This window comes from Larimichthys crocea, chromosome IX (assembly GCF_000972845.2).
Source record: "Larimichthys crocea isolate SSNF chromosome IX, L_crocea_2.0, whole genome shotgun sequence".
NCBI lineage: Eukaryota > Metazoa > Chordata > Actinopteri > Sciaenidae > Larimichthys > Larimichthys crocea.
This window is the reverse complement of record NC_040019.1, coordinates 1164756-1192541: the sequence shown is the minus strand read 5'-3', so window position 1 is coordinate 1192541 and position 27786 is coordinate 1164756. Positions and strand designations below refer to the sequence as shown.

The 27786-nt window shown below is 43.0% G+C and overlaps 2 protein-coding genes across 2 annotated transcripts; both read left to right on the top strand.

Moving 5' to 3' along the window:
- Nucleotides 1-215: 215 nt before the first annotated feature.
- Nucleotides 216-3844, top strand: bhmt (betaine-homocysteine methyltransferase). Its single transcript, XM_019264682.2, has 8 exons — nt 216-362; nt 569-701; nt 798-910; nt 1100-1291; nt 1861-2008; nt 2743-2925; nt 3016-3244; nt 3328-3844. Exons 1-8 carry the CDS (start codon nt 339-341, stop codon nt 3506-3508), a joined length of 1203 nt encoding a protein of 400 aa, XP_019120227.1. The 5' UTR covers nt 216-338; the 3' UTR covers nt 3509-3844.
- Nucleotides 3845-5745: 1901 nt separating this feature from the next.
- Nucleotides 5746-22939, top strand: arsb (arylsulfatase B). Its single transcript, XM_019264779.2, has 8 exons — nt 5746-6132; nt 7997-8183; nt 8266-8456; nt 8587-8794; nt 13130-13376; nt 14431-14501; nt 18803-18937; nt 20170-22939. The coding sequence occupies exons 1-8, from the start codon at nt 5842-5844 to the stop codon at nt 20433-20435; spliced, it is 1596 nt and encodes a 531-aa protein (XP_019120324.1). The 5' UTR covers nt 5746-5841; the 3' UTR covers nt 20436-22939.
- The last annotated feature ends 4847 nt before the right edge of the window (nt 22940-27786 follow it).

Genomic DNA, 27786 nt, shown 5'->3' with positions numbered 1-27786 from the left:
TCGGTCTGCATGAGTCAAAATCTCTAAACCTTCCAAGTGATCTTTATGCAGCTCTCACCTACTAAAACACTGAACCATCCTGCAGGATTTATTGTGTCACAAGTCACAAAATATGATTAGGACGAAGTGTGTTGCTGCATCGTGAACAAAAGGTTGTCTTGTCTTGCCTAAAAATAAATAAATAAATAAATTAAAATGTAGAAAGGCGGTGCTTTCAGAGTGACATCAGGAGCACCACACCCTCTCTGCATTATAAATGCAGCTTGGATGCCTTCACAAAGCCCTTTCCAAACTCACAAGGACGCTGTGGAGCTGAGCCGGTCACTGCTGCAGTAATCATGGCACCAGCTGGAGAAAAGAAGGTGAGCGGATGACTTCACAACTATCCTCTGGTTTTTGTTCGCTCAGCTTGTTGCTCGTTCAAGTTTAAAGCCATGGCACTCAGGAGTTCAGTTCCGTGTGTGTGCACTTTTGTGCAAAAGGAAGTGGCTTTGCATACTTGCAACCAGCAGATGGTAAATCATGACAGACTTCATGTCTCCGTGCGTGTTTTTTAACTTTTACGCAGGGCATTTTGGAGCGTCTGGATGCAGGAGAGATTGTAATCGGAGACGGAGGCTTTGTCTTCGCCCTTGAGAAGAGGGGTTATGTAAAAGCAGGACCGTGGACACCTGAAGCTGCAGCCGAGCACCCCGAAGCAGGTACTACTACTTTTATTTTTTAATCTTTCGTTTTAGGAACTCCCTCAACCTGTACATCCAGTTTTGTGTCTGACTGTTCTTGTCTTGATGCTTCAGTGCGCCAGCTGCACAGGGAGTTCCTGAGGGCTGGCTCCAATGTCATGCAGACATTCACCTTCTACGCAAGCGATGATAAACTGGAGAACAGGGGCCACACTCAGCAGTTCACTGTGAGTGGAGCTGTGTGCGTTTTTAATCTGCAGCTGCTCTGAAGCTTCATCCTCACTTGAGAAGAGAGGATGGCAGCTTGGCAGCAGAGTTGGCATGAAACCAACTCCCTGCAGCAAAGTATGGAAAGAGACTTGACCTTAAATGCACTCTGTCTGTCTGTCTTTTTCCTTTTTTTTCCTCCTCCTTAGGGTCAGCAAATAAACGAAGCAGCCTGCGACCTGGCCAGGGAGGTGGCCAATGAGGGTGATGCTCTGGTGGCAGGAGGAGTCTCTCAGACCCCCTCGTACCTCAGCTGCAAGAGCGAGGACGAAGTCAAGGCCATCTTTAAGAAACAACTCAACGTCTTTGTCTCGAAAAATGTGGACTTCTTGATCGCAGAGGTAATGGAGTGAGCACTAACCACCCCCACACTTCCCCTAAATTTAAAGCTGCTTTTTGGCACGAGGTCAAATGTTTGAAGAATAAAGGGATAAAAAGATGGGGGTAGCAACTCTTAAAGGTCCAGTGTGTAAGATTTATATTCAAGATCTGTGTTTTCAGTGGTGTATAATCACCTGAATCGCCTTTTATATCTTTTGAGAGTGGGTCCTCTCCTGTGGATCTGACAAACAGAACAAGACAAACCAAACCCTCATCTAGATATGACCTTTTGCTTTTATGTGAATTTTGCAGCCAGAGTTTTTCCTACATGCATGGAAGGAGAGGTTTTAATACGTAGACTTTCTGTTACGAATTTCCCATCAGTTAGTCTTTCAGACTAAACTGATGTTTTCCTAGTGACTCAAGGTACAATCAAGCGTCCATGCACGGTGTCATACCAAATTCAACAATCCTCATTTTTAATTCACGGATGTAATGCAGACTACTTCCAACATGTGTGAACAACTCTGGTCTCCAGTAACTATTACTTGACGTTCACGTGTTTTTGTTTTGTTTGTTGTCTTTGCAGTACTTTGAGCATGTGGAAGAGGCTGAGTGGGCAGTTCAGGTCCTGAAGACCACCGAGAAACCTGTGGCTGCAACTCTGTGCATCGGACCTGAAGGAGATCTGAATGGCGTCAGCCCTGGAGACTGTGCTGTCAGGCTCGTCAAAGCTGGTACGATTTACTGTGTTTTTAAAAAAGCTCCCGTCTCAAAGGCTTTAGGCCTGTCGAGACTGTTGTTGAAAGGTGTGACTGAAGCAATTTAAGCTCACAGCCTGAAGATGGAGGAGATCTCAGCTGTGCAAACTTAACCCAAATTGTGCAAACAGATTCTGAACATTTCAATGAATGATGGAGACATCGGTTCAAATGCTGTTTGCACGAACACTTTTAGTTTCTTTACAGATGAAAGTGGGCAGAGGGTCCGTCTGAATCTTGCTTCTATTAAGTGTAATAAAAGTGTGTGGCCTGAAAATGATTTTTAAAAAGAAGACAACAGTTTGCATGACCAGAGGCTGTTTCTGTTCCCATTCATGTCGTACGAGCCTGCAGACAAACAAATTTTGTTGCACTCTGAAGTTTTCAGGATCTACACCATCAAAAACAGCTGTCTGAGGGTTTAAATCAACATTTCTGGGAAATATTTTTCCAATAGTTCAGCACCCTCGGCATGTGTGTCAGTGGTGTTGGCCCAAGACCACAAAATGTTTGCATGAAGGGTCAATAGATGAGAATTGAATAGCATCTGACTGCTGTATTTTCAGATATCCATAGATCTTCTCTATAGATGCTTCATTCTACATTTTCCATCATTACAAGACCGTCAATCCAGTTTGTAATGTCTAGTGTCCAAGTTGTGGGTTACTTGGTTCCCTGCTTATAAAAGTTAGCATGTTTTCCTCTCACAGGAGCTCAGATTGTGGGTGTTAACTGCCACTTTGACCCTGAGACCTGCGTGAAGACTGTGAAGCTGATGAAGGAAGGAGTGGAGAAGGCCGGGCTGAAGGCTCACTACATGAGCCAGCCGCTGGCTTACCACACTCCTGACTGCAACTGCCAGGGATTCATTGATCTGCCCGAGTTCCCCTTCAGTACGTATACACGCTCGAAATGGCAACTGTAATTCCTCAAATCCAAATTATTGCTACGGAAGATGTTAATTGCATGTTCTCTTACAACAGGTCTGGAGCCGAGGATCTTGACCAGATGGGACATGCAGAAATACGCCAGGGAAGCGTACGCCGCTGGCATTCGTTACATCGGAGGCTGCTGCGGGTTTGAACCCTATCACATCCGTGCCTTGTCTGAGGAGCTGGCAACCGAGAGGGGTTTCCTGCCTGCGGGCTCAGAGAAACACGGCAACTGGGGAAGTGGTCTGGAGATGCACACGAAGCCTTGGGTTAGAGCCAGGTAGAGGCTACTTTCTTTTCCACATCTTTTTGTTTTGACACAAAATACCTCCCCAGTTAAGTTAAGCTTATTCCTCTCTGTAGGGCCCGTCGTGACTACTGGGAGAAGCTGAAGCCTGCCTCTGGCCGTCCCTTCTGCCCCTCGATGGCCAAACCTGATGGATGGGGTGTCACCAAAGGCCACGATGACCTGATGCAGCAGAAGGAGGCCACCTCCCAGGAGCAGCTGAAGGCTCTCTTTGAAAAGGCCAACAAAGACCACTGAGCTCTCCTCCAAGGCATCGGACCAGGGGATCACATACTCACAAGTCCCTGAAGTTTACATACCAAAATGCTGAAGTCTTTTGGACCATTTTTACTCACTCTGGGAGACTAGTATCATATGTTGACACTTTGAATTAGCTTTCCAGACTTAACCAACAATGAATTTAAGAGTATATCCGCTTCTGTCAAGCCATGTGAAATTACTGTGACTATGAAAAAGGGTAGCTGTGAATGCACACATGTTTTCAACACTCCAAAAAGTGCCTGATGTTTTGCAGAAAAAAAGCCAAAAATATGACCTATGTGTAGCAATAAACGTCTTCTAATTGAACCAAAATCGGCATGTGTGGGTGAGTTTTGTCTTTTGCAAATAAACCATTAAAATCCTTCTTGAATCAGTTGGAAAATGCATCATCAAAGTTTTAAAAAAAGCCATTTTACTCATTTGAAAAGTTGACTTGTTGACAGCAGGGCTACAAACATATGATGATCTTGTAGACCGTGAATCATTGCTGTAGATTAAACAAGCCAACAGTATAGAGAGTAGTTGAAATGAGCTCAGCCTTAAACAGCAGGTAGAATAAAACATTGAGTTTTCAGCGTCAACAATGCAGCTTACACGTTTTATTCTTTCAACATAACCATCTGATAGAGGTCCCAGACCTTTGGGGACCTCCTTCCAGCCATCTGTTGGTCATACACTTGAACGCTGCTGTAAGAAGTGTGTTTAAATGGTCATTTCTGGCCTTCTTTGTCAGACTTTACTGGACATTACTCTCATTAGTGCCACAGTGGATCTTGTCACTAGTCAAGAACAACTAAACCGACACCAAGACCAAGACTTTGAGGGGTTGAAACCAAGTCCAAACCAAGACCAGCATCGCCTGCTGGATGTTCTTTTGGACGCTGTTTAGCAGATGAACTCTTTGTGATTTAGGAAACTTTAGCTGATGTCTCCTCCCAGAGTTAACAAATAAATCCGACAATGCACACAGGCAGTGAAGTGATGTACCCAAAGTTGTGGTGTTGACCGGTCTTGAACTAAAATCCTCTTTGTCAGTGCAGAGCCCGGTCTCAAGACAAAGACCAATGTTTGTATTTCTATAAACTTGTGAACCAATTTATAAACTAAGCCGTGATCTCACCGACATCTTCTAAACCTAAATTGTTTTGATATTTAAAGTTCATTTTGCTGATAGTACTGCATGTTTTTGCTGACACAAATGATCTTTATACTTATAATTCTACCAAATGATGCAGTGAAGATGAAAACAACACAAAGTTACTCTCTTACTCTGGATATTCAGACACTCAACGAGTGCTGCTGCTGCCACCTACTGGTAAAAACAATCCATAAAGGATCTCAGGAAATACTTCACACTGTATTAAAGTAGTATTAAAGCTAAAGTGTGTGTGTGTTTTGGGATTTCCTGTGTTTATTCAGTGGGCGTTTTGTGATGTGGAAACATTAGGACTTCTTTAAATAGATATAAAGCATGAGCTTCACCCACTGAACCATGCTTGTATGATAAAATGACTTTATTTTGAGTGTTTCATTAATGTAAACAAATGCAAACAGCACTCTTCACCAGTCAGACTCCATCATTAGAGACTGAACCCAGTTAGACTTCAGCTGATTTATGCAGAAAACCTTCACAGAAATAAATTACAACTATTAGTTTAGCAACAAACACATCACTATAGAAACACCAGACAGAGGAAGTCACGAGTCTTCTTGTTTATTTGGCATCGATATAATCCATAAAGATAAACTGTGTTTATGTTTTTTTGGGGGGATTTTGTCGCTTCAACAACTCTCTACCAAACTACTCTGATGAAAATAAGTGCTAGGAGGTAAAATACTGTTAATTGAACCGTCTGTCGAGCTTTTTTTTGTTATCAGACTAAAACAGCCATATATATATATTTTTTTTATTTTATAATATATATATATAGATATATATATATATATTATATTATTATATATATATATTATATAATATATTGGCTTGTTTTAGTCTGATAACGAAAAAAAGCTCACAGACGGTTAAATTACAGTATTTTACCTAATAATTTATATATATCTATTATATATATATATTATAGATAATATATCTAATAAATAATTTTTTTTCAATTAAAAATATATATATATATATATATATATATATATATATTATTATATTTTTTTTTTTTTTTTTTTTTTTTTTTTTTTTTTTGCCTCATTGGGCTTCCATACTTTCACGTGATTGGTCTCTGCAGCCGAGGCAGTGTTTTCAATTTGCGGAACACGGAAATGAGAGCTCGCCTTGGCTGCAGTTTTTTAGTTCAGTGATGCATATTTATACAAATATATTTATTAATGAAATGAAGTTATTCAGTTCGCTCCTCGGAGCCGCCGTACTCCTCCTCGTCAGCCTCCCGGTGCTTCCAGCGGCTCGGCAGCCGCACGTCGTCTTCGTCCTGGCGGATGACTTCGGCTGGTACGACGTCGGCTACCACAGCTCCGAGATCAGAACCCCGAACCTGGACAAGCTGTCAGCCGGAGGGGTCCGCCTGGAGAACTACTATGTGCAGCCTCTGTGCACCCCGTCCAGGAACCAGCTCATGACGGGGAGGTACCAGGTGAGACCCCGGATCCTGCAGCCTGTGCACGGCTGTGCCTCAGGGCTGTGCAGGGCTGTGCCTCAGGGCTGTTATGATGCACTTCATACTTCATACACATATAGACCGTGAGCCTCAAAATATGATGTATGATGGCCATCTGACAAGAGCAGCTGTTTTGAGTTATCACACATAATGTAAACTGAGGTTGAGAAATAATGCGTAAAACTCTAGCAGAAAATCTATATTGGACATATTGGAATATTTTATTTTGTTATGTTTGGTACTCTGAGCTTTCATTTAAAATCCTTTTGTGAACATTTTCCTGCCATTTACGCCCATGTCATCTTTTGTCTTTTAATTCTGTGGCACCAGGGAGCATCAGAGAAACAAAATCCAAACCCTGAAACACTGGCATGACCCTGAGGATTCAGAAAATGTATCATTGACCCATGTTATCTGATTTGGAGTGGGGATATTTTTTAGTCTTATATCAGACATGCCGTTTATTCAATGACAGAAACAGCAGTGTACTATTCTAATTTTGTTGATATGTCGAGTCTTACCAGGCACTGGTGAGAAGGAACAACAACTAAGAGACTCATTTGGCATTGATCTAGTGTATGCCATGTCTCATGGCAAAGTCAAGACTTCCAAGCACATCCTTTTGGCCTTTGCTGTGAAGTCGCTTACTGGTAATGTCAATCTCATCCGAATATTAAATAGATTCAGATCCAGACCAAGTGAAGCCATACTGTATGTGCCCACGCCTTAGCCTGGGACAATATTGACAGGCTGGAAGAGACATGACAGGACATGTCCTGAACTGCCTAAACCAGCTCGTGATGTGTCCCTAAGAGCAAACAGAGATCTGTCTCTGATGCTTTGCCAGCTCTGCCAGTGTATGCTGTGGGAACTAGGTGTGGTACAAATATTGTACTTACTGTAAGTAGTCCACTACATTTGATATTTTTATGGATAAATATCTCCCTTGGCTTTGCCGGCTGCAACATTAAAGTAATATACATCTTAATGCATTAATTTAATATTATAATAAGTGGTGGAAGAAGTACTCAAGTCTTTTCACTTGATAAAATATGTAATACCATAGTGTAGAAATACTCTATTACAAGTGGAAATGTTATTATATTCAGGTAGAATACACACAATTCTTGATAACTGTCATAAAAATCTGTTTAAATCTTAATTGTCATCATGAAAATACATAAAATTCTTCATTATTATCATGGAAATCTATAAAAAATACTTTGTTATTATCATAAATCAATTAAAATCTTCATGAATATCATGAAAATACATTAAATTCTTCATTATTATCATTGAAATCTATAAAAATACTTTATTATCATTAACAATCGATTAAATTCTTCATTATAATCATGAAAATACATTAAATTCTTTGTTATTATCATTGAAATCTATAAAAAATACTTTATTATCATAAACAATTGATTAAATTCTTCATTATAATCATGAAAATACAATAAATTCTTTGTTATTATCATAAAAAATCGATTAAATTCTTCGTTTTAATCATTAAAATACATTAAATTCTTTGTTATTATGATAAAAAAACATTACATTTTTATTCAACATCATAAAAACACATTACAAAGAAGTCTTTTTAAAGCCGTGTTCTGTAAATAGAGCCTCCAGGATGTCACACACTGGATATTTTATCCACAGCTTTTGTGATGACAAATAAACTCCAGAGCATTGGGGAGACTTTAGAAGAACTTTCCAGGGAAACAAAATCTAATTTGGATGCTGGAGAAAAGTAGAACAAGAGGACAAAGTTGGAAGTTTATTTCCAAACTTTTGTCGGTTCACCCTTTTACTCATCGTATTTCGTTTCCTCCTTTAGATCCACACAGGCATGCAGCACCAGATCATCTGGCCCTGTCAGCCGTACTGCGTGCCTCTGGATGAGAAACTGCTGCCCCAGCTGATGAAGGAGGCGGGCTACGCCACGCACATGGTGGGCAAGTGGCACTTGGGCATGTACAAGAAGGACTGCCTCCCCACGCGCCGAGGCTTTGACACATACTTTGGTATAAAGTCTTTGCAATGCAGGATGTGGTTTTATTTTTTTATTTATCATATGTGGCTTAAATCTTAAATCTTCTGCTCCAGGCTACCTGACAGGCAGCGAGGATTATTACAGCCATGTCCGCTGTTATCACATCAATCCTCTGAACCTGACCCACTGTGGGTTGGACCTGCGGGAAGGAGAGGAGGTCGCCACCGAATACAAAGGACTCTACTCCACCGAGCTGTTCAGCCAGAGGGCCACCAGCCTCATTGAGAAACACAACTCCACCAAGGTGAAACCCTCACACACTCACCTACAATGCAGACCAGTAAAACATTTAATGAACTTACACATTGATGCATCAGTACCGAACACAAGAGAAAAGCTTTACGTCTTCACGTGTTGTCGTCTTCATCTTCCAGCCGCTCTTCCTCTACGTGGCGTTGCAAGCAGTCCATGAACCGCTGCAGGTCCCGGAGCGCTACACGGCCCCCTACGGTTTCATCAAAGACCACAACCGCAGGCTGTACGCCGGCATGGTGTCGGCCATGGACGAGGCTGTGGGCAACATCACTCTGGCTTTGCAGCAGGAAGGACTCTGGGACAACACGGTGCTGGTGTTCTCGACAGGTACGGAGGGAATGATATGGTACAAATAAATAAACACATAGAAGGTGGTTTGTGGATGGCGAAATATTAGTTTGGCTCAGCAATATATAATAATGCGTTATGTTTGAATAGGGTGAGATATTTGTAGAGAACGCAAAGGGGACTTTTTGACCACAGGGTGGCTGTAGAGCAAGATAATTTTCTATAATAGTTAATTAAAATTAAACTGTAGGCGTCTCCAGTTCTGCACCTCCAAAAAAACTAACTTTTCTCGTCTAGTATATTAAATAGTTGCAGGAAAACATCAGCAGGTGTAGCGATGTCAGAGCAGCAATTGCAATGATTATTATTATGGCATTATCTCAGGCAGAACAAGACATCATGACATTAATAACTCGAGATAAAATATATGAATGTATGACCACTTTGGGCTTCCGTAGGTTAAGTGCCTCATACAATCCCACTTCAGTAGAAAGCAGTCTAGCAGGTTTTTAAGTGTGTGCTTTATTTTTATCCCCTTTCCCTCTGATAGCAGTCGGACGTCCAGGGGCTTTGGGGAGAGCATAGATCGACGTAAATGCTTCAGTTTCCCGGTAAAGCAGTAAAAACATTCTACATATAGCGTGCACTCAGACTCGTATTGATCGGTTTAAATACGTTTTGTTGCTTCACTTCACTGTAGGTGACACAACATTTGCTCTTCTGCAGAATCTTGTGCAAAAGTTTTCGAACGACTTCCACACGTTGCTAAAGCACCTTCCTCTTCTACCATTTCATTGGAAACCTACGAGTTCTACCTACATAAACAGTGTAATTAGGCGGTCGCCTCTGGGAATGCTAATATATTTTCCACAGCTTTTTTGTTTTTTTGTTCCATCTGACTCTTTCATAGTGTGCCAGGATGGAAACCAAATCACTGAGTACAAAGTAACGAGCAATTTTACATTATTTTATGTGCGCAGACTCAAAAGCACATTTTGTTTGAGCTCAGAAGCCAGTTTTCCAGAGTTAAGAGGAGTTCAGGTGACAGCCTGGTGATGGGCTTATTGAATTAAGTTAGATAACGCATTTTCTTGGTCAAGAGGGAGGCACGTGAAACAAATATCCTACAGACAACCAGCTAGGAGCTAGAATAGTCCTTTCCTAAACACTTCTCAACCTCGATGTTAAAGGTCAAGGAAACAGTGTTATGTTTCTGATGTTATTGACGTGATCTGTGGTGAAAACTACAAAGTGCAGAAGATGGACTACAACTACAAACTTCGTTCTACGTTCTTACCGCGTTGTTTCATGCAGGACAATAAACGTGGACAACCCGGTAGAAATGTGACTTCAATATCAACGTCAGAGCTGAAATAATAAAGAAATATTTTCCACCTGTCGCCTCGCTGACGCTCATCCTCCCGTCCACTCATATATATATTGGCGAGTTATGACAAAAGAACTTACATGATGATCTACGGGGATGCTGGAAATCCATTTTACAGTCAAGAACACAGAAGTAACCATCCTCTGCTAAAGGAGATAAGAAAGGAAGCACTGAAGCTCCTTTCCTTAACGTTCCTTTAACTGCTTTGCTCGGGAAGCATTAACGTACAGCAGCCGTGATTTAGAGCTGTTTGGATCCTCTAAATGTTGAGGAAAGGAGCTTCAGTGCTTCCTTTCTTGTCTCCTTTAGGAGCGCACAGGTATCGTGTATCCCAGGTGCAAGTTTTGCAGTCCAGCTTATGGACTTTGTAGTTTTACCACAGATCTGCCATCACATCATGACGCAGTGTAAGTGCAGTCGGATTCTCTTCTCCTAACTCCTTATGAATCCTCCATCACATTAGAGGACATAGGAGATAATGGGTACGGTCGAATAAACACCTTTCCTTGACCTCAAGGTGCCTCGTTATGAGGTTTAAGGAAAGATGTGAAAGATTTGTGGGACAGCGTTACCTCCTTTCCTTTGGTAAAGGACGATCCGGTGTATCCTTTTGCTAAAGGAGACGAGAAAGGAAGCACTGAAGCTCCTTTCCGTAACATTTAGAGGATTCAAACAGCTCCTATCGCTGCAGCTACATAAATACTTCACTCCGTACGTCCACTAGAGAGCAGCGTTTGGTTGAATTTGCTCTGTTTGTTTTCAATGGAGCAGAATGTGGAGACTCGCAGAGAGAAGTCACACTGTAGGAACACTTGAGTTGGCCCATTTTATTCCTGTGCACCTTGTTGAGTCTTGTAAACTTTTGAAAAAAACACCCATCATCATACAGATAAATAATGTGGCTGCATGCATGCAGCATCTAAACATGCGCCTGCTCTACGGGTTTCCACATGTGGATCTTTTTATTGAATTGCATCTGAAGTAGGTAACTCCTGTGAGGGTTATTTTTAGGAGCCCCTTTTTTTTTTTAAAGGGTAATTAGAAGACAGGAACAATGCTGTGAAAGTAAAGTGTGAGTGTGGGCTGCGGTAGGTAGCCTGTTTCATTGTTCTCACACATTTGGTTGTGGCTCTGACTCGAAGAATTCAGCCAGCCATATGCCGGGCAGACACCGACTCTGCTGATCTGAAGCTGAGAGGGAGGTGGGGGGGAGAAAACTCACTGCTTCTGTGTCAATAAGATGCACTGGTTATGTAATGTCTGACTTCTGGCTCCTGCTGATGCAGTTTATAAACGCATTAACATCATATACAGATCAGTGAAGTCTATCAGTGGCTTTATTGGTCAGATTTTCTCATGTGCGAGCTGTTATCGTTGACCCACATGTGTCAGGCTTAACGGGAAACAAATGAGCCTTCACCTTGAGATTCCTTTATGATGAAATTTTCTGCAAACTGACTGCCTCACTGGGACTTTACTGTAAGCAAATGAGCGACGAGAGGGGTTGGCTGGGGCTGGGAAAGAGAAGAGAGTTGGCCAGTAGAGAGCCGGAGCAGCTTGAAAAGGCATTAAGAAGCAGACGGTCTTTTCCAGAACAGTTCGGGAATCGGGACAGACTACTTCCTGGACTTGCATGACACTCCGCTGCTGAAAAGGGAGCCCTGCCTGAGCAGGATTGGTCAAGTGTGTTTATACTGGACAGACTCACTGGGATGATGACAGTCGGTCTAACTCTGCCTCTGTGTGTGTGTGTGTGTGTGTGTACTTGTGTAATGGTTGCAGAAGTTTTTGTCTAACAGGGGAGACAAATGGATGAACCTCGCTGTGTTGTTTTAACGTCTTAGATTACTTGTTTTTAGCCGCACTCGTGCTTCGACTCCGGGTGGGCAATGATGGTCAGGTCCAGACTGAAATATCTCCACATGAAGTTTGGTACAGACGTTCATGTCCCTAAGAGGATGAATCCTCATGACTTTGGTGACTGCCTGACGTTTCCTCTAGCGCCGTCAGCTGGTTCAAGTTTTTACTTATCCATTTAGTCATGGCAAAAAAGGGAAACGATCATGGTACAGTGCGACTCGGACATGTTAGTTGTTGGTAGTGTTGGAGAGGAGGTCCTCTCTGAAGAGCTGGAGGTCTTCAGGAGGTCTTTGAAGGTAGAGAGGGACGCCCCTGATCTGGTAGGAACTGGTAGGGTAAAGGTTTGGATTGCCCTGAACGTAGGGGTGGCAGAACCACATGTTGTTCATTGGATTTAACTACATACGCTGAGCAGCGGGGTACCATGTGACCTTTTGGGTTGATTGAAGACCAGAGGCACCGCCACTTTCTGGATCATCTGTGCAGGCTGGGAGGCCCGTCAGGAGGGCGGTACAGTAATCAGAGTTGCGAGATGACCACAGCTTGTGTCAGGAGTTGAGTAGCTTGTTGAGTCAGGTGAGGCCTGACCAGGCAACTGAGGCAACGTGATCAGAGAAAGTTTCTCGACTGGAGCCCCATTTATGAAGCAACAGGTTGCATCAAGTATGGTTCATACACCCTCATGTCGCCCATTGGTTTGTGGACAACCCTTGTAAAGCTCTGGTTTGGCATTATGGACGTCAACATCTTGGTTTTTTGCGGAGCTCTTTAGATGAAAGTGTCTACCTGCCCGACGTACTGTGAGTTAGACTTGGTTATAAAGGTACTGATATTGAGTATAAGAGTACACTAAAATATGTTGCAATGCAATAACAGAATCCTGACTCATATTTAATCAGCATTGCCTGTTTAATCTGTTTTTGTGAGCCCAGTGTGCTGCAAAAGGAAGCCATGCCTTAAAGCACAGGCTCAGGGCAATCTAATGGAGCTGCCCCCTGCTGGCCATTAAAATAATGCAGATTTCAGATGCAGAAGCTCAATGGTTCTGCCTTTAAAAGTGCTCTTTTGTTACTCTTTCCTCCCTTGTGTCATTGTATTGTGTCTCTCTCTCTCTGTTTGACTGACAGATAACGGAGGTCAAACACTAAGTGGTGGCAGCAACTGGCCACTGCGGGGAAGGAAGTGGTCACTGTGGGAAGGAGGGATCCGGGGAGTCGGATTCGTCGCCAGCCCGCTACTGAAGCGACCGGGGACCGTCAGCCGCGAACTCATCCACATCTCAGATTGGCTGCCAACACTTGTAGTTGGCCTGGCGGGAGGGAGCACCGACCGCACGAAGCCGCTGGACGGATTCAACGTGTGGAACACGATCAGGTGAGCTGGGGATGTTTCTTCTGGGGTGGCGGGTCAGCGACCTTATGGCCTGAGATTACAGCCTGAGCGATACCGGCTCTGGAGTTTTGACAGCCCGCCCTCTCTTTGTGCCTCTTTCCGATCCTTCCCCACATGTGCTCTCGCTCCAGCTCTCCCTGACCCAGCGTCTTTTTCTTGTAGGAGCCCCTGCTTCTTGAATAAGCCCTTTGTTACTGTGGCAATGGGAGCTCAAAGAGAAGGAAATTCCATCAGTCATTCTCACACAAATCTGTAGTCCATCCTTTTTTAGCCTTTTTCCCCCCCCCCCTTGTATCCTCTCTCCATCCTCATGAAAGCCTTCTATTGGATACGCTAATTAGTTTAGAGATCAGAGATGTTTTAATTCTTTTATACCCTAATATATTGAATTATGTGTATTTTTACGTCTTGGATAACTTTGAAAACGAAAACGTCGACAGACCTTTTAGATGAACGTTCCATGTCGCTTTGCTCGCGGGTCATCACACGAGCTGGAGCTGTCAGAGTCCTGTTTGACTGACACATTATATTTGTAGTCTAAATGTGGACACAGTGAAGAAGAAGAAGAAGAAGAAGGTGAAATTGAGGGGTTACAGCAGAGGCTCAGCCCCGGACCACAAACTACTACTCACAGCTTTCCACTTGACTCGATTGGCTGACGCACGTCAGCTGACCACCGTGTGCTGGCGTTGCCGTGTGCCCGACAGCTCGGGATGGTGACATTTAAAAAAACAAACACCTAACGAAGGCCCAGAACAGTAGGAAGGCAGGAGAGAGAGAGGGAGAGGGAGAGAGGGAGTTATTTTAGTTGTGTTATCAGACACTGTGGTCAGTGAGAGCAGTGTGTTTTCTCTGTGGTGGAGTGCGGTCAGAGCATATGACTGCCTGGTGAACAACGGCCAGCTGGTTTAGATTTACAGATCCCAGTGGATTTTACAGTGCATGAGTCAGACGTGTGTGTGTGTGTGTGTGTGTGTGTGTGTGTGTTGGTTGTGTATCCATATGTTTAAGAGTTGCACTGCTTTTTATCTTACAGCAAAGGGTTCGCCTCACCCAGACTGGAGCTGCTGCACAACATTGACCCTCTGTATAATGACATCGCTCCATGTAAGTCTGTCTATACTGTCCTCAGAGTGAATATTAAGACCCTATATTAAGAAGTGTGTATGTACAATATATATATATATATATATTCTGACATGAATTTTGAAACACGATCTTGTGAAATAAAACCACTGGCTGACACGACCTGCAGAGATCTCATCACTTCACTGCAGAAAATATTCAGAGCAGAAATCTGAGCTCTTTTCACTTCTTTGTGTAAATATGGAAACTGAGCTTGGCAGGTATGTGTCTAAAGATTTAGTTTCAGTATTCTCCAATAAGCGTCATCGTCATCAGATAAAGTTTGTTTACTTTTGCCACGATGTACCCATCAGCAGCAGCTGCACCGGGCACGGATGCATCGGAGATCGGAGAAGTTCGAATATCTCGGGATCTTGTTCACGAGTGATGGGAAAACGGGCTTTGATTCTCCAGTCCATCTACACTCCATCCTCCGAAAGAATGATATCTTAGATACGAGCTTCCTCTGCCACGTGCTCAGCCTTAGAGATAGGATGGAGGGGCTCGGACATCAGGAGGGAGCTCGGATAGAGATCCCGAAAGGAGCCTGCTGAGGTGGTTCGACCATCTGATTAGGATGAGGCATCCTCCTTTTTTGGAGGTGTTCAGCCACGAAACACCTCAGGATCCCCGAGGAGGAGCTGGTCATTCACTCCCACATGCAATTTTTAGAGTCACAAGTTAAGCCGCTAACCTCTCGGGCCAGTTTAAAACAATTTTAGCCGGTGACAACAATTTGAGGCGACGGGAGACCTCATGTTACCTCTCCTCCTCCTCTCGTAAAGTATCAAGAGCTCATTGTTCCAGACGTCGTGAATCCAATTAACTCAAGTCCAAGCAGACTAGCAGGGGGCCTAAGAATAGCATGTTGTGTAACATTTGACCAAATTCACATTAGCGTCACATTAGAAAATCCATGTTGGGTTTATTGTGAATTTGTTTGAGTGGATTAAGAGTTCCTGTGGAATCAGGTCTGTTTGTCACTGATCTCACGTTGTTTTCAGTGGCTGTCTCTAATTACAATGGACGTTCTCCAACGCAAAGATTATCTGGATTGTTTGAGAGAGTATTCTGTTAATTGTCTTTATTTTCTCTCGTATTTCTCTCTTTGTTTTCACGATTACTGTACCTCATGAAATTATATTTGTTATTCATGTGAGGAATGCCGATAGCACGAGGTTGAAATTCTAATCAGTCGCTGTTGAACCTATAATCAGTCAACGGTGTTGAAATCTGAGATATTTGACGTCTTGAGGGCAGTGTGTGTGTGTGTGTGTGTGTGTGTGTGTGTGTGTGTGTGTGTGTGTGTGTGTGTGTGTGTGTGTGTGTGTGTTACAGTTTAAACTCTGATTGCAGGGAGGTTTTCCAGGAAATGGCGTCTTGTGACTGCCTCATTTCTCGCTGTCAGACACAGTGTAGTGGTCTCATTCTTGTCTAAACTACTTAATATTAGCTGGTCCTGGTCCTGGTCTTGGTCCTGGTCTGAGGCCACTATTTCTGACTCTGTGGGAGGATGCTGCACCTTTTGAAAATAGTCGAGGTGTAGGAGCGGTGCGTTTCTGTGCTGAAATGATTCACATATGTACCCTAATGGTGAGAATGAGAATAGATGGATGCCATTTGATCCACCGCAGGGGTCTCCTAGAAGTACAGTCATCTGCTAGAAGACTCCTTAAAGAGTTTGTCAGTCCTGCTTTAAAGCAACATTACATAGAAACTGGTACATTACTAGAAGTCAGCTCAGCTCGGCGTTTGTATTTCAGCCTTTTATTTCACCAACGACTAAAAGTCAGTCCCAGATTTACTCTTCCCCGGCGGCTTCTTCGTCCATCACCGTCCATGTCAGATTTGGTCGATTAACTTTTAAAGGTATTAATGATAGAGGTACAAAAACATTTGTAAGAAACTCAGGTGTATGAACAGTCCTGACACCAGAAAGGTGAATTCTACTCAGACTTTTTTAAAGTTTAAAGCAACATTGATGAAATGTTCTCGCTTTTTTCTTCTTAGCTTCCTCCGTCAACATCCGGTCACATTGCCTGCCTGCCTGCCCAGCTCCTGTTCTATCACGACACCGCCTTCCCACTCCCTGTTATTTTAAGCAGCGTTACTAACACAACACTGGCATCGTCCTATTTACCCTCCTATTAGCTCTGTTTTGGTCTCAAAAACATCTTTGGAAAAACATCTGACTCTTTAGCTGTTAAACACTCCACTGTGTTCATAAAAAACAAACAAAACAACAAGCTGAAAGAGGCTAAAAGGCTCTGTGGATATGAATTCTCTCTGGGTTTGTTACTACGAGGCGTTCACACAGTCCAAATAATGACAATGAAATTAATGAAAACAAAGTAAGGAAGAACTGATGGGAAAACACCCAAATCGTCGCCGTTTAAACGGATAATCTGATTTATGGCTTTTCTGAAAGACACAAGTGTTTACGCAGCTTAAGCCAGTGGAGTTTAAATTATCCCCGAAAGTTTACTGCTGGTCATCGGCACCTAAATCATCCGGGTGATAACCAGTTTAAGATCAACACCGCTGCTTTACAAGCTTTCGTGTTTTATGTTTTGAATCTTTATCGTCAGCCACCGCGGTGACATCCAGCTCCTCCTGACGCATTCCAGGCCCGAGATTCCTCGTCTTTCTTCTTCCCCCCCTCTTTCCTCATTAACCCGGCCTCTCTTTCAGACCTTCTCCTTCTCTTTCAGTCTCTCTTCATGCTTTTTTACATACTTTTCTTTCCTTTCAAGTTTGCTTTTCTTCGTGGTGAGAAGAGGGATCCTGACTAAATGGGTCACAGAGGGTTCCCTGAACTTCCCGCTTGTCCGATTTGAAAGAGAAGGGAGAGAAACTCTGGACTTGGCCCAAGCTTTAAATCAACCCACAAATTTCCCCTCTCCATACTCCACGACTCTCTCAGGGTCTCTTCCCACTGCTCCTCCCCACTAACCCACCCTCCCTTTTTTCTCGAGCCCATTCGTGGATTCTCCTGCTGTGGATCCAGATGAGCAAGCCCCGCTTCATGCAAAAAAATAATAATATATGAAGTGGGCTGTGTGTGTTGGGGTTTGAGGCCCCTTTTTCTTTAAAGATGCAAGACTTGAAGAGCTCTAAAATCTAACCCTGATGTTCGCAAAGAGCCCGAATCATTTATCATCCCACCTGCTTACATAACGGCATCAACACCTAAATCTGGAATGACGTCAGTCGCTGCTTAGTTTACTGCGAGCTCTGCATGTGTGTGTGTGTGTGTGTGTGTGTGTTGTTTACGCAAATCTGTGATAAGTTCTGCGTTGAGCAGCCCCCTCCGGCCTAATGCATGTGAGAACAATTAACATGCCCACATGTCATTTTGCGCAATGATCAGTGAGGAACTCAATGTCAGAGCTTTTATCATGTGGTCGTAAAAATAAAAAAAACAAAAACGCTGAACATCGGAAATGTTTTAATTCTCCAGTCATGTCGCTGTGGTTGATTCGACTCTATAAAAAAAAAACGAGCTCCGATGGGAACGTGGGATTCATGTGGGTGGGTGGATTTGTCCATATGTTAAGAATGTGAGGAAATACTTTAGTTTCTGACAGCGTTAGGAGCGCCGAAAATTACTTGCAAATCTGTCTAATCAGGACCATATTGTCGGGGTCAGCCACGGCATGAACCTGAGAAGACTCCCAAGGCCAGATCTTCAACTTCTGGGTGAGGATTTTCCGTAAGAATAGAAATAGCTCGTGGCTCAGGAGGCGGCAGAAACTTCTGGGCATCCTCAGAACAAGGATGAATTATTTACTCTCTTATTAAACTGGTGAAACGTTGCCAGTCGGTAACTGCGACCGTTGTTCCTCACTCTGCCCAACTGCTGCAAAGGCAAATTATTCATTGTGCTTGGCATTGAAGTGGAAGACTGGTGCTGAATTGACCACATTACCACCATATTTGTTAAATTCCTCCCAGCCCCAAGAAGTTCCACGTGTTTGAGGAAATTCATACATACAACAATTTCTTGTTCTTTGAAGGGAAGGATTGTTTGGAAGCTATTTTTCAATTCCTGCTATTTCACTGAGCACAAAAAGAGATCTTTTTTTTATTGGTATGTTTATTTTCACACCTTCACTTGACACTTGACTATAATTTCCAAGCATGAATATTCTCTGCCAGTCTCGACATCCACACAGGGGCTCTTTTCATCCAGCGGTCGTCTAATATCATCTTAATCAGCAGTTTTTATACTTGAAATATAACGGATGACCTCCGTGATCAGCTCTGTCCTCCGCTCTCTGCAGGTCTTGGCATGAAGCGTCAGTTAACTTTGGCTCAGGTGGGCAGCAGCGGACAATCCCGGGCCAACTCCGGCTTCAATGTGTCCATTCACGCAGCCATTCGATCCTCAAACTGGAAGCTGCTGACTGGATACCCAGGTCAGTATCTTCTGTCACCTGTAATGGCATGTTTAGTCTAAGTGGGAAGTGATTGCCTCTGCGATTTATATTTAATTTGATATTTTATCATAACATTGTTAATACGTATGTATGAATGTGTCGGAGCTGCTTTTAACAACACAGTTGGCTTGTTTATAGCCCGAGGGGTCGGCTCCCTCTAAAGGGGGTCATGAGATAACTCTTCAGGGGTCCTGTGATGATTAATGTAGCCGGAAAGAAGAAAAAACAAAGCCAAACAATCTATTTTCTTCTTTTACTTTGATGCAATCTTATTTATTATTTAAATAAACCCAACTGAGAAGTTTAGAGGGGAGATGAAAGTCGTGACAAAAAAGCCCCGAGCAGTTGATTTAATTTAATTTTATGAGCTTATTATTTTTGTTTTGTTTTTTTAATGTACCACAAGTACAAGTTGTGAAACAGCCTCAGTTTAATAATGAAGACTGTCAGATTCCCTTTGAGATGAGCAAAACAAAGCAAATGGTAACACACTGCCGCTTCTGTCTACAGAGGTCGCCAGAGTCAACAAAAGTTCCTCATCAGCAACATTGTATCGAAAACTAGCCAGTCATAGCAACCAGATAATATCACTAACTAGTCCAGCAGCAGTCAGCCCAGCTCGGCGTCTTTCAGCCTTTTATTTCACCAACCACTAAAAGTCAGTCCCACATTTACTCTTGTCCGGCGGCTTCTTGCTCGCTCACTCCTTTTCTCTTCTTATCTTCCTCCGTCAACGTCCTCTTCAATCGTTTCACCTCTGCCATTATGTCCCTAGAGGCTGCTGAGCCTGGTTACATTGCCTGCTTGCTCAGCTCCTGTTCTGGCACGACACCGACTCCACTACCCGTCAGCATTCCCCCTGAAAAACTTCTTCTTCTTCTTCCTGGTGGTTTAAAACGGCTGTGGTACAAACAATAACAATAACTCCCCTCAGTGCTCTGAGCTCACAGCCCGGCTAACAAACTAACATGAGCTAACAGCAGCTACAGTTTACTTCACTGTCCATCATAAACTCTGTAAATCACAGAGAGTTGAGGCGGAGCAGCCGGAGGACATCAGAGGGAAAACCAGAAAACATTTCCTCCATAAAATATGATCCAGTTTCACCAGAATCAGTGAAATAGTTGCTGCTGTGTGACTTAGTGCCGTAAAGCGTTACGTACTTCTCCCGACCCGGAGCCCAAAGTTACATCGTGTCATCTCGTTTCCAGGTTGTGACATTTGGTTCCCCCGGCCCGGCCACAACAGCTCAGAGTCGAGGTCTTCGGACGTGGATCCGCTGAACTCCGTAATGCTGTACGACGTAGAAAAAGATCCAGAGGAGAGGAACGAAGTGTCGGCACAGTACCCCACGGTCGTGGATTATCTCCTCAATCGGCTTCACAAATACCAGGAGAGCGCTTTGCCAATAAACTTCCCTGATGATGACCCCAGATGTGACCCAGGCCCCACTGGAGCCTGGGGACCCTGGGCTTAGAGGGCAATGACAATGATGAAGCTTTGTTTACTGTGAAGAACAGGAATCTCTTTTGTAAAGACGAATGAAGTTTTAGAAACAGCTCAGCACGTAATCAATTCAGTCTAAATTAATTAAAGAAAATAGAATTTTTTATTGTGACCAACTTTTTACTTTTTCACAAACTCAGTCGTTAATCGACTGCCGTTATTATCGATCCCTGTGTCTGAGCTTTAGGTTTAGTTAAAGTGATTATGTAAAGCTACACATGTTGCTGATTTGTAAAGAGGGGCCTCCCTGTTGTTTCAGGTATTTGCACTTCATTTATCTACTGTTGAGAATCAGCAGGCTCCTTGTCTGTGTCAAACATGAAGCCGTGAATAGATTTTAACCTGAGAGAAATATATTTTGAAGATTTGTACAGAAGAGAGCAGCACGTTAGACGTGAAGAGTAAATGTATATCATGGGAAATAAAGCCAATGCTAAAGTGCCAAAAACTGCAGTTCCTCTAACGTCCACTTGAGGCTGGCTCCAGACGTGAGTCAGTCTCCATAAGTCCCCATGTTCAAATGTCCAACTTGTTCAGATTATATTAAGGCTTAAAGTTATACTTCTGGAGGCCAGGACCCCAGATTTTGAGCCTCAAAATGTCTCTTCAGAAACTGAAGTTACGCATAGGACTTCTTTTCTTTGTACTCACTCAGTCATTGATGCCTACATACAAGAAAAAAGACAGCAAGAACCTGTTCTCACCACTTGAATCACCTTGAATATATATCATTTTATATGTTCCGCATCGAGGAACCAGTTGAGGTGGCTCGGGCATCTCGTGAGGATGCCTCCTGGACGTCTCCCTGGTAAGATGTTCCGGGCATGTCCCCCCGGGAGGCGGCCCCAGGGAAGACCCAGGACATGCTGGAGGGACTATGTCTCTCGGCTGGCCTGGGAACGCCTTGGGGTCCCCCTGGGAGAGCTGGACGAAGTGGACGGGGAGAGGGAAGTCTGGGCTTCCCTGCTGAAGCGGCTGCCCCCGCGACGCGATAATGGATAAAGCGGGAGAAGACGAGACAAGATGACGAGACGAGACCAAATTATACAAAGAGTTGAGGTCACAGATGGTGGAGACCAAAATCAGAGCAAAAAAATTGCAAATTTTTGACTCGCATTCAGAACCACAACTCCAAATGGCTTAAAGATGATAATGTGTGAGTGTTTACAGCTTTAAAAAAATATGTTTTACAAGATCTATTGTACACGACTCCATTCCTAAGTGCCTACTGGTTGTGTTTGTTCTGGAAACAAAAAAAAAACATAATAAAAAGGCTAAAAATGCTGTACAAGTTTGTTTTTAAGGTTACTCTAGGTTCCTTAAAGTTAACGAGTACGTGCTAAATATGTTAGTGGTGTATTTCAGGGGGTGGTAATGTGAGGAATTTCTTGTGCACTTCAGGTATCTCTTATGTTATGGCTCCCACATGCCAGCCATTCATGAATACACTGTTCTCACTGAGGTGATTTAGATCGAGTTCTGGTGAGATCTTCTACGTGATGCAGTTAAACTAAACTAGAAGGTAAATTTTTTTTTGATCATTTGCATATTTGGAATCTTAAGCAGCAGAAACTAATCTCGTTAATACATACACTCTCTTTGACCTCCGACCTCTCTGTGATTGATCTCCCATTGGCAGCAGCATGAGGACTACCACAGGAAATGCTCCCTGCAGAGAATGGGCCGGCCCTGTCCTAATGTGGGCCGTGACCCTTAACCTGCCGTGTGAGTTGATTGGCAGCTGAGCAAGGACAAACAGCAACGCTGGTTACTGCCGTGGAGCCGTTTCACGTTACTGCGACTCTTGTTTTCTTTTTTATAAAAGTGCTAAATCTATTTTCTTATCCAACTCCTGTCAAAAAGCGAATTTTAATGTCCTTTAATGATGAATGAATGTGCGTTAATGACCAAACTGAACAAGTAGGAGGCGCCAAAACGTGTATAGTGTGAGTTGTTTATTAGTTGAGATCACACACACACACACACTTCTCTGGATCGCCTTAACTTCTGGTAATTGGCACAGGTTGTATGGTTTCACCTAATTTTACTTGTGCGCTCGGTTGCAGGATTCAGGATTTAGCTATTATCTCCCATCATATTATGTCATATCGTCTCGTATAGTTTTGCCCTGTTATGCCAAATAAAGTTGTCTGTTATCTTTCTGCTAATAAACACTGTTGGACAGTGGTTGCTACATGGGCCTTGAGCTGGGATTGTTTTTATCAAACTACTGTTTCTTTGGCCCAGAATCAACTTCGATGCTGAATTAATTTTCAGATTTTGGTCTGTTTTCTTACTGAATTATTGATCTCCCATATGGCCTGCCTGGGGCTGACTGTGTGATGCCACACACATGCTTAAATTTTAAAAATCGGCATAATTTTTGTTGTTTGTTTGTTTAAGAATACGTTTCTAATTTTATCTGTATGCCCCGTGTGTGTGTATACGTGCTTCAAAATAAACCACGACCTACCAAAGATGGCTGTTAAGTGGAATTTAAAGTGAGATTTTGGTAATGGGAGACTACCAGGATACCACATGATTATTTTATGTTTCTGAGAAAGCACTTCTGACATCGCTGAGGCTATAAATTTGTCACTCTGCCGTTCTGTTAGTTTACTCTACAATCCAAACTCTGCATTTCAGTAACGATGGGATAGTTCGTTTTAATTAGATGTTGCCAGATGATGCCTGCGAGTTTCTCAGACCGCTTTCTGCACTTCTCATACCCCGTTTGTGGTCGAGCTGCCCCTCCTGACAAGTTATTCCATCTTCACCACCCCCCCATCTTGTCACAGCCAGTCTCGGCGGTGTCACCTCGTCTCCTCCTCCAGCTTTTTTTCAAAGTGTTTTTTTTGGTGTGTCTTTCACACTTAATCCTGCACTTTGACTCGGCCCTGCGAAGTCTGCCTCACACTCCTCCGGGCTCTGATTTGCCTCTGCTGAATCAAAACCTCTCTGACGTCGCCCAGACCCCCACATCGTTTTTGTTTTTTCAGCTGTGACAAAGCTATGTGTGCACATCAGAGTGTGATTCCCCCTGAAAGATATGACAGTGTAAGGATATGATAGGCTAGTGTGAGGCTCAGATGTTTTGATGGTGAGCACATGTGGGAGGGGACACACACACACACACACACACACACAAAACTGCCACCCTTGATGCCCTTCTGGTATGTCCACAAGGAGACAGTGAAGGTCTCGCTGTGAAGAAGTGGGACTGGAATTCCAAATAAGATTGTGTCTGTCTGTGCTGCCTGCCTGTGAAAACAGATTAAAATCATACTGACCAGTGCAGCCAGGAATGTGTTGAACCTTGAGCCTCGGAGGGATGAAGGAGGGGGAGGAGGAGGAGGAGGAGGAGGAGGAGGCGGAGAGGAATTAGGAGGACCCAAAAAAAAAAAAAAAAAAAAAAAAAATCCCCAAAAGTTCCTCACAGTGTTGGCAGACCACCAAAGAGCAGGGACTGACACACACTGAATAACAAAACGCTGATGCTGAAGGCGTAACTTATCTCACTTATACGTATAAGGCTTTATTATGATATAAGCCACCATATAACATCATATTATTAATAATAATAATTAGGGTAGCATGCATAATGAGTCTTATTCTACCTCAATGTCCTCCAAATTACTGTGTATTGGTAGTAAGTAAAGAAGTTTATTATTAGTAAGTATTCAGCATTATTAGTCAATATTTAGGGCGGCAGCAGCTCAGTCCATAGGGACTTGGCTTGGGAACCGGAGGGTGCTTGGTTCAAATCCAGCACAGACCCCAGTATGGAGAGGCCCAGAGTTCACTCCACTGTCTCACCACATTTGCATGTCTATAAACCCTTTGTCTGTGTCATTAACTCTATTAATACCACTTGTGTAATAAAGAATTAGACTGTAATCTGTGGGCTGTGATCAAGTTTATTTGTCGCAAAGTTTCAGTACGGATTTCCCATCGAGAAGCTAACAGATCACAGAACTATAATATTACGTGTAATGTTGTGCTTTCATTCTTGACCGTCAGTCAGGAAAAAGTCAGTCACAATGTCACAATGATTCCAGGAACTGGACGGATAACATCAGGGCTGTTGTTATTGACAATGACTGCGGAGAAACTCCCAGACCAAGCCACGAGACTTCCCTGGTGTTTTCACTCCATTCAAGTCACATTTGACTGACCAAGGAGCACAAATAAGAGGGCACAGAGGTCCTGGCACCAGTTGTTCCCCTCCTAGTCACAACAGTCTTAAAATAGTCCATTCATACTTGTTACTGTCGTGCAAAGCATGCGTTAATATACAAAAGCTGTTGTTTTGCATCGTTCCCGTTCTTTAAATGCATCCTAACGCCGTCTTCTATGAACGGGCGCCATGTATTTCTATTGAATTTGGCAACAATAGAAGACTTGGTGCATGCATAGACATATGTCTGGAAATAATGCAAAGTGTGGCTCTCTGCTGTGCAGCATACAGACTGACATGTTGAACCAGAATAGATGGAGCCTTCACTGGTGTTCGAGTCTTTGGCTCAGCAGCTGTTAGTCTCCCAGTTAAAGGTTAAGACACAGACTTAGAGAGAATGTGACATGTATACTATCCAAATGTCGTTGTAATACTGAGCGAATAGCTTGTCTTTACAGAGTGAAGGGTAATCCGAGATGCTAAGATGACAACTGCTTTACAGAGAAGACGAAATGTTCAGTTTAATTTCATCCAGATTGCATTTGTTGCGGAAAAAAATAATGTGATGATTAATTTATCGTTTGTTTTATAAAATGTCTTTAGAAAGTGGATTGGTGGTAGATTTAGTGGTAACGTGTTAATTTCTTTTAGCTTTAGATGAGCTGGAAAGTGGATTTTGTTGATTGTTGCTGTTGGTCAGGTGAGATGAAAGGTTACATTTACATTTAGTCATTTAGCTCACGCTAAAGCGACTTAACAGAGAAGGGAAACAATCAAGGATTAAATCAAATCACCTGGTTGAACCACCTGACAGGTGGATATACTGTGCACTGTATGTTTCAAGGTGTTTAAAGAGGCTGGGGCAGTGAAAAACAATGGATGGAGATGTGTGGGGGAACCGGAGCACCCGGAGAAAACCCAACATCAAAGCTCCAAAAGGTGTTAAAAGAAGTGGTGAAACAGCAAAGATCGAGGCTGGAATCCAACCCTGACCATTGCTGTAAGGCCAAGATGTTATGTGGCCCTTGATGCCGCTCACAGCTTTTTTTTTATGGCTTTAATACAATGTGTGGGGGAACCGGAGCACCTGGAGAAAACCCAACATCGAAGCTCCTTCAAGAGGTGGGGGTGGGCGATGATGGTTTAACCTTTGAAGATCATAGCAGCCAACCCTTGAATGTCTTCGCCTTAGCTTTTTTCATTGAGGAGAAAAACCTGTTAACTGGAGTCTTCTTGGGTGGAATATTATGAAGGCAGCTGCGATGCAGTCCGATGTTTTTCAAAATAACATAATCTAAAACTGGATGTTCTAAAAGAATTGCACCCTTAAAGACGCCATCAATCACTGCCTTGCTGAACCAAATCATTTGTTCAGCAGAGCAGCGTGGGATGGTGATCTCACGCTGGACCTTCTCTGACAGACGCTCAATGAAGAAGTTAACATCTTCTATCTTAACGATCTTCATCTTTCTCTTAGAGGCCAAGTCGAGGAGCCTGAAGATCAGATCACTGACGAGTAACCTGGTCTCACTCTGCACAAGCTTTGCAGGCTCATCAGCGTAGACTTCTTTCGTTTCATTTCCTACCAAGATGTCTGATTTTTTTCAGTTGGTGGGCATTCTGTGTCTTCGTCTTGATGCTGGTTTTCGATGGTGGCGGAGATGACAGGCCTCTTGTGATCATGCCCTCGATGTCATTGAGGGCACCAGACACCTGCTCATCATGGATGAAACCATCGTTGTGGGATGGTTCCATCCAGAGGAGCACCTGCTGCACAAATTTTCCCACAGATTGTTCTATAACGCCGTACAGAAGCTCAGGAGAGGAGTAGACGTGTGTGGCGTCCTCCCTCCATCTGACTCCATAGATTACAAAGTCAGAAAGGCTTCTTCTCCCTGTCACAGCCTTGGGAAACGACGAGACGACTGTAGATTTTATTGGTCAAATCCTGTGAAAACTGACTGACTTCATCGCTGCTTCTTGTCAGGCTCGTGCAGCCACTTGAAGCAGGTTCCTCTGGCTGGTTCAGTTTGTTGAACAGTCCCTCAAAATCATTTTTTATCACTGCAAAATCAAGTGGAAGGGACATCAGGGACCTTTGGTGAACTGTCCCTGGTATGTCAAACTCCTCCAAGTCTTCAGTCTTCAGAAGAGCCTAAACAATCCACAAAGAATGAATAAAATTTCTTTCAGATCCAAAATCATTTTATCAAACTGCTTCTGCACAGTTTCTGATCTTCCGGTGATCTCGTCTAGTCTTTTTTCTGTTTGTACGAGGCCAAAAAGTCTCGAAACGTCAGAAAAATGAAGAGTTAATCGTTCAAATGTCGTATTTCTTAAAGGGGATTTGGTGTCACATTTTCTGCTGACAGAGCTTTAGTTTAATACAAACTGCTTATATGTTTAACGTTTTATCAACATGACAGAAACATTAGGTAACTATTATGTATGAGTGCTGTTAGTTTTTTGGTCCTATTGATTAATGAAATAAAATCAGGTTTGTCATCAGCTGATCATATTCTTGTTGTACAAATCTGTCAAGCTGGCTGATGAACATTCTCCGGTTGACTGATTTAAATCTGATTTAAACGCCTGTGTGATGCATCAAATCACTCATAAAACTAACCTTAGACTATGTGTGCTGGTTCCGGTTTGCGGGTCCTCGGGATGCGCATGATACCAGAAATAAACATCTAATCACTGGGGGAAAAAAGAACTAAAGACTAAAAAGTACCAGCTTGTCTCTTGCATGCAGGGGACCGCAGATCTGGAACAAGCTTGAGTTTAAAAATGGTGAAATCCATCTGCACCTTCAAGAAAAAGCTGGAAATTAAACTGATTAATTCTTATATAGAGAGCTCAGTATGTATGGGGACCATGTCTGTCGTCTAACGTCTGTTAATGTTGTGTATTGTTTTATTCTGCATGTACACAGACTCCCTCAATAAGCTTTAGATAGATTCACACACAGGTTTATAATCTTCTTTTCTTTTTAAGTTTAAACAATGACAATTGCTGGATGTCAATATGTTGTTTAAACCTGCAGCTGTGTGTGTGAATAAAGAAAGAACATTAATGTAATGTTAATATTAGAAACCCTGTAAAGAGAAGTGATGCATGAAAGCACCAGTGCTGCTGTTTCTCT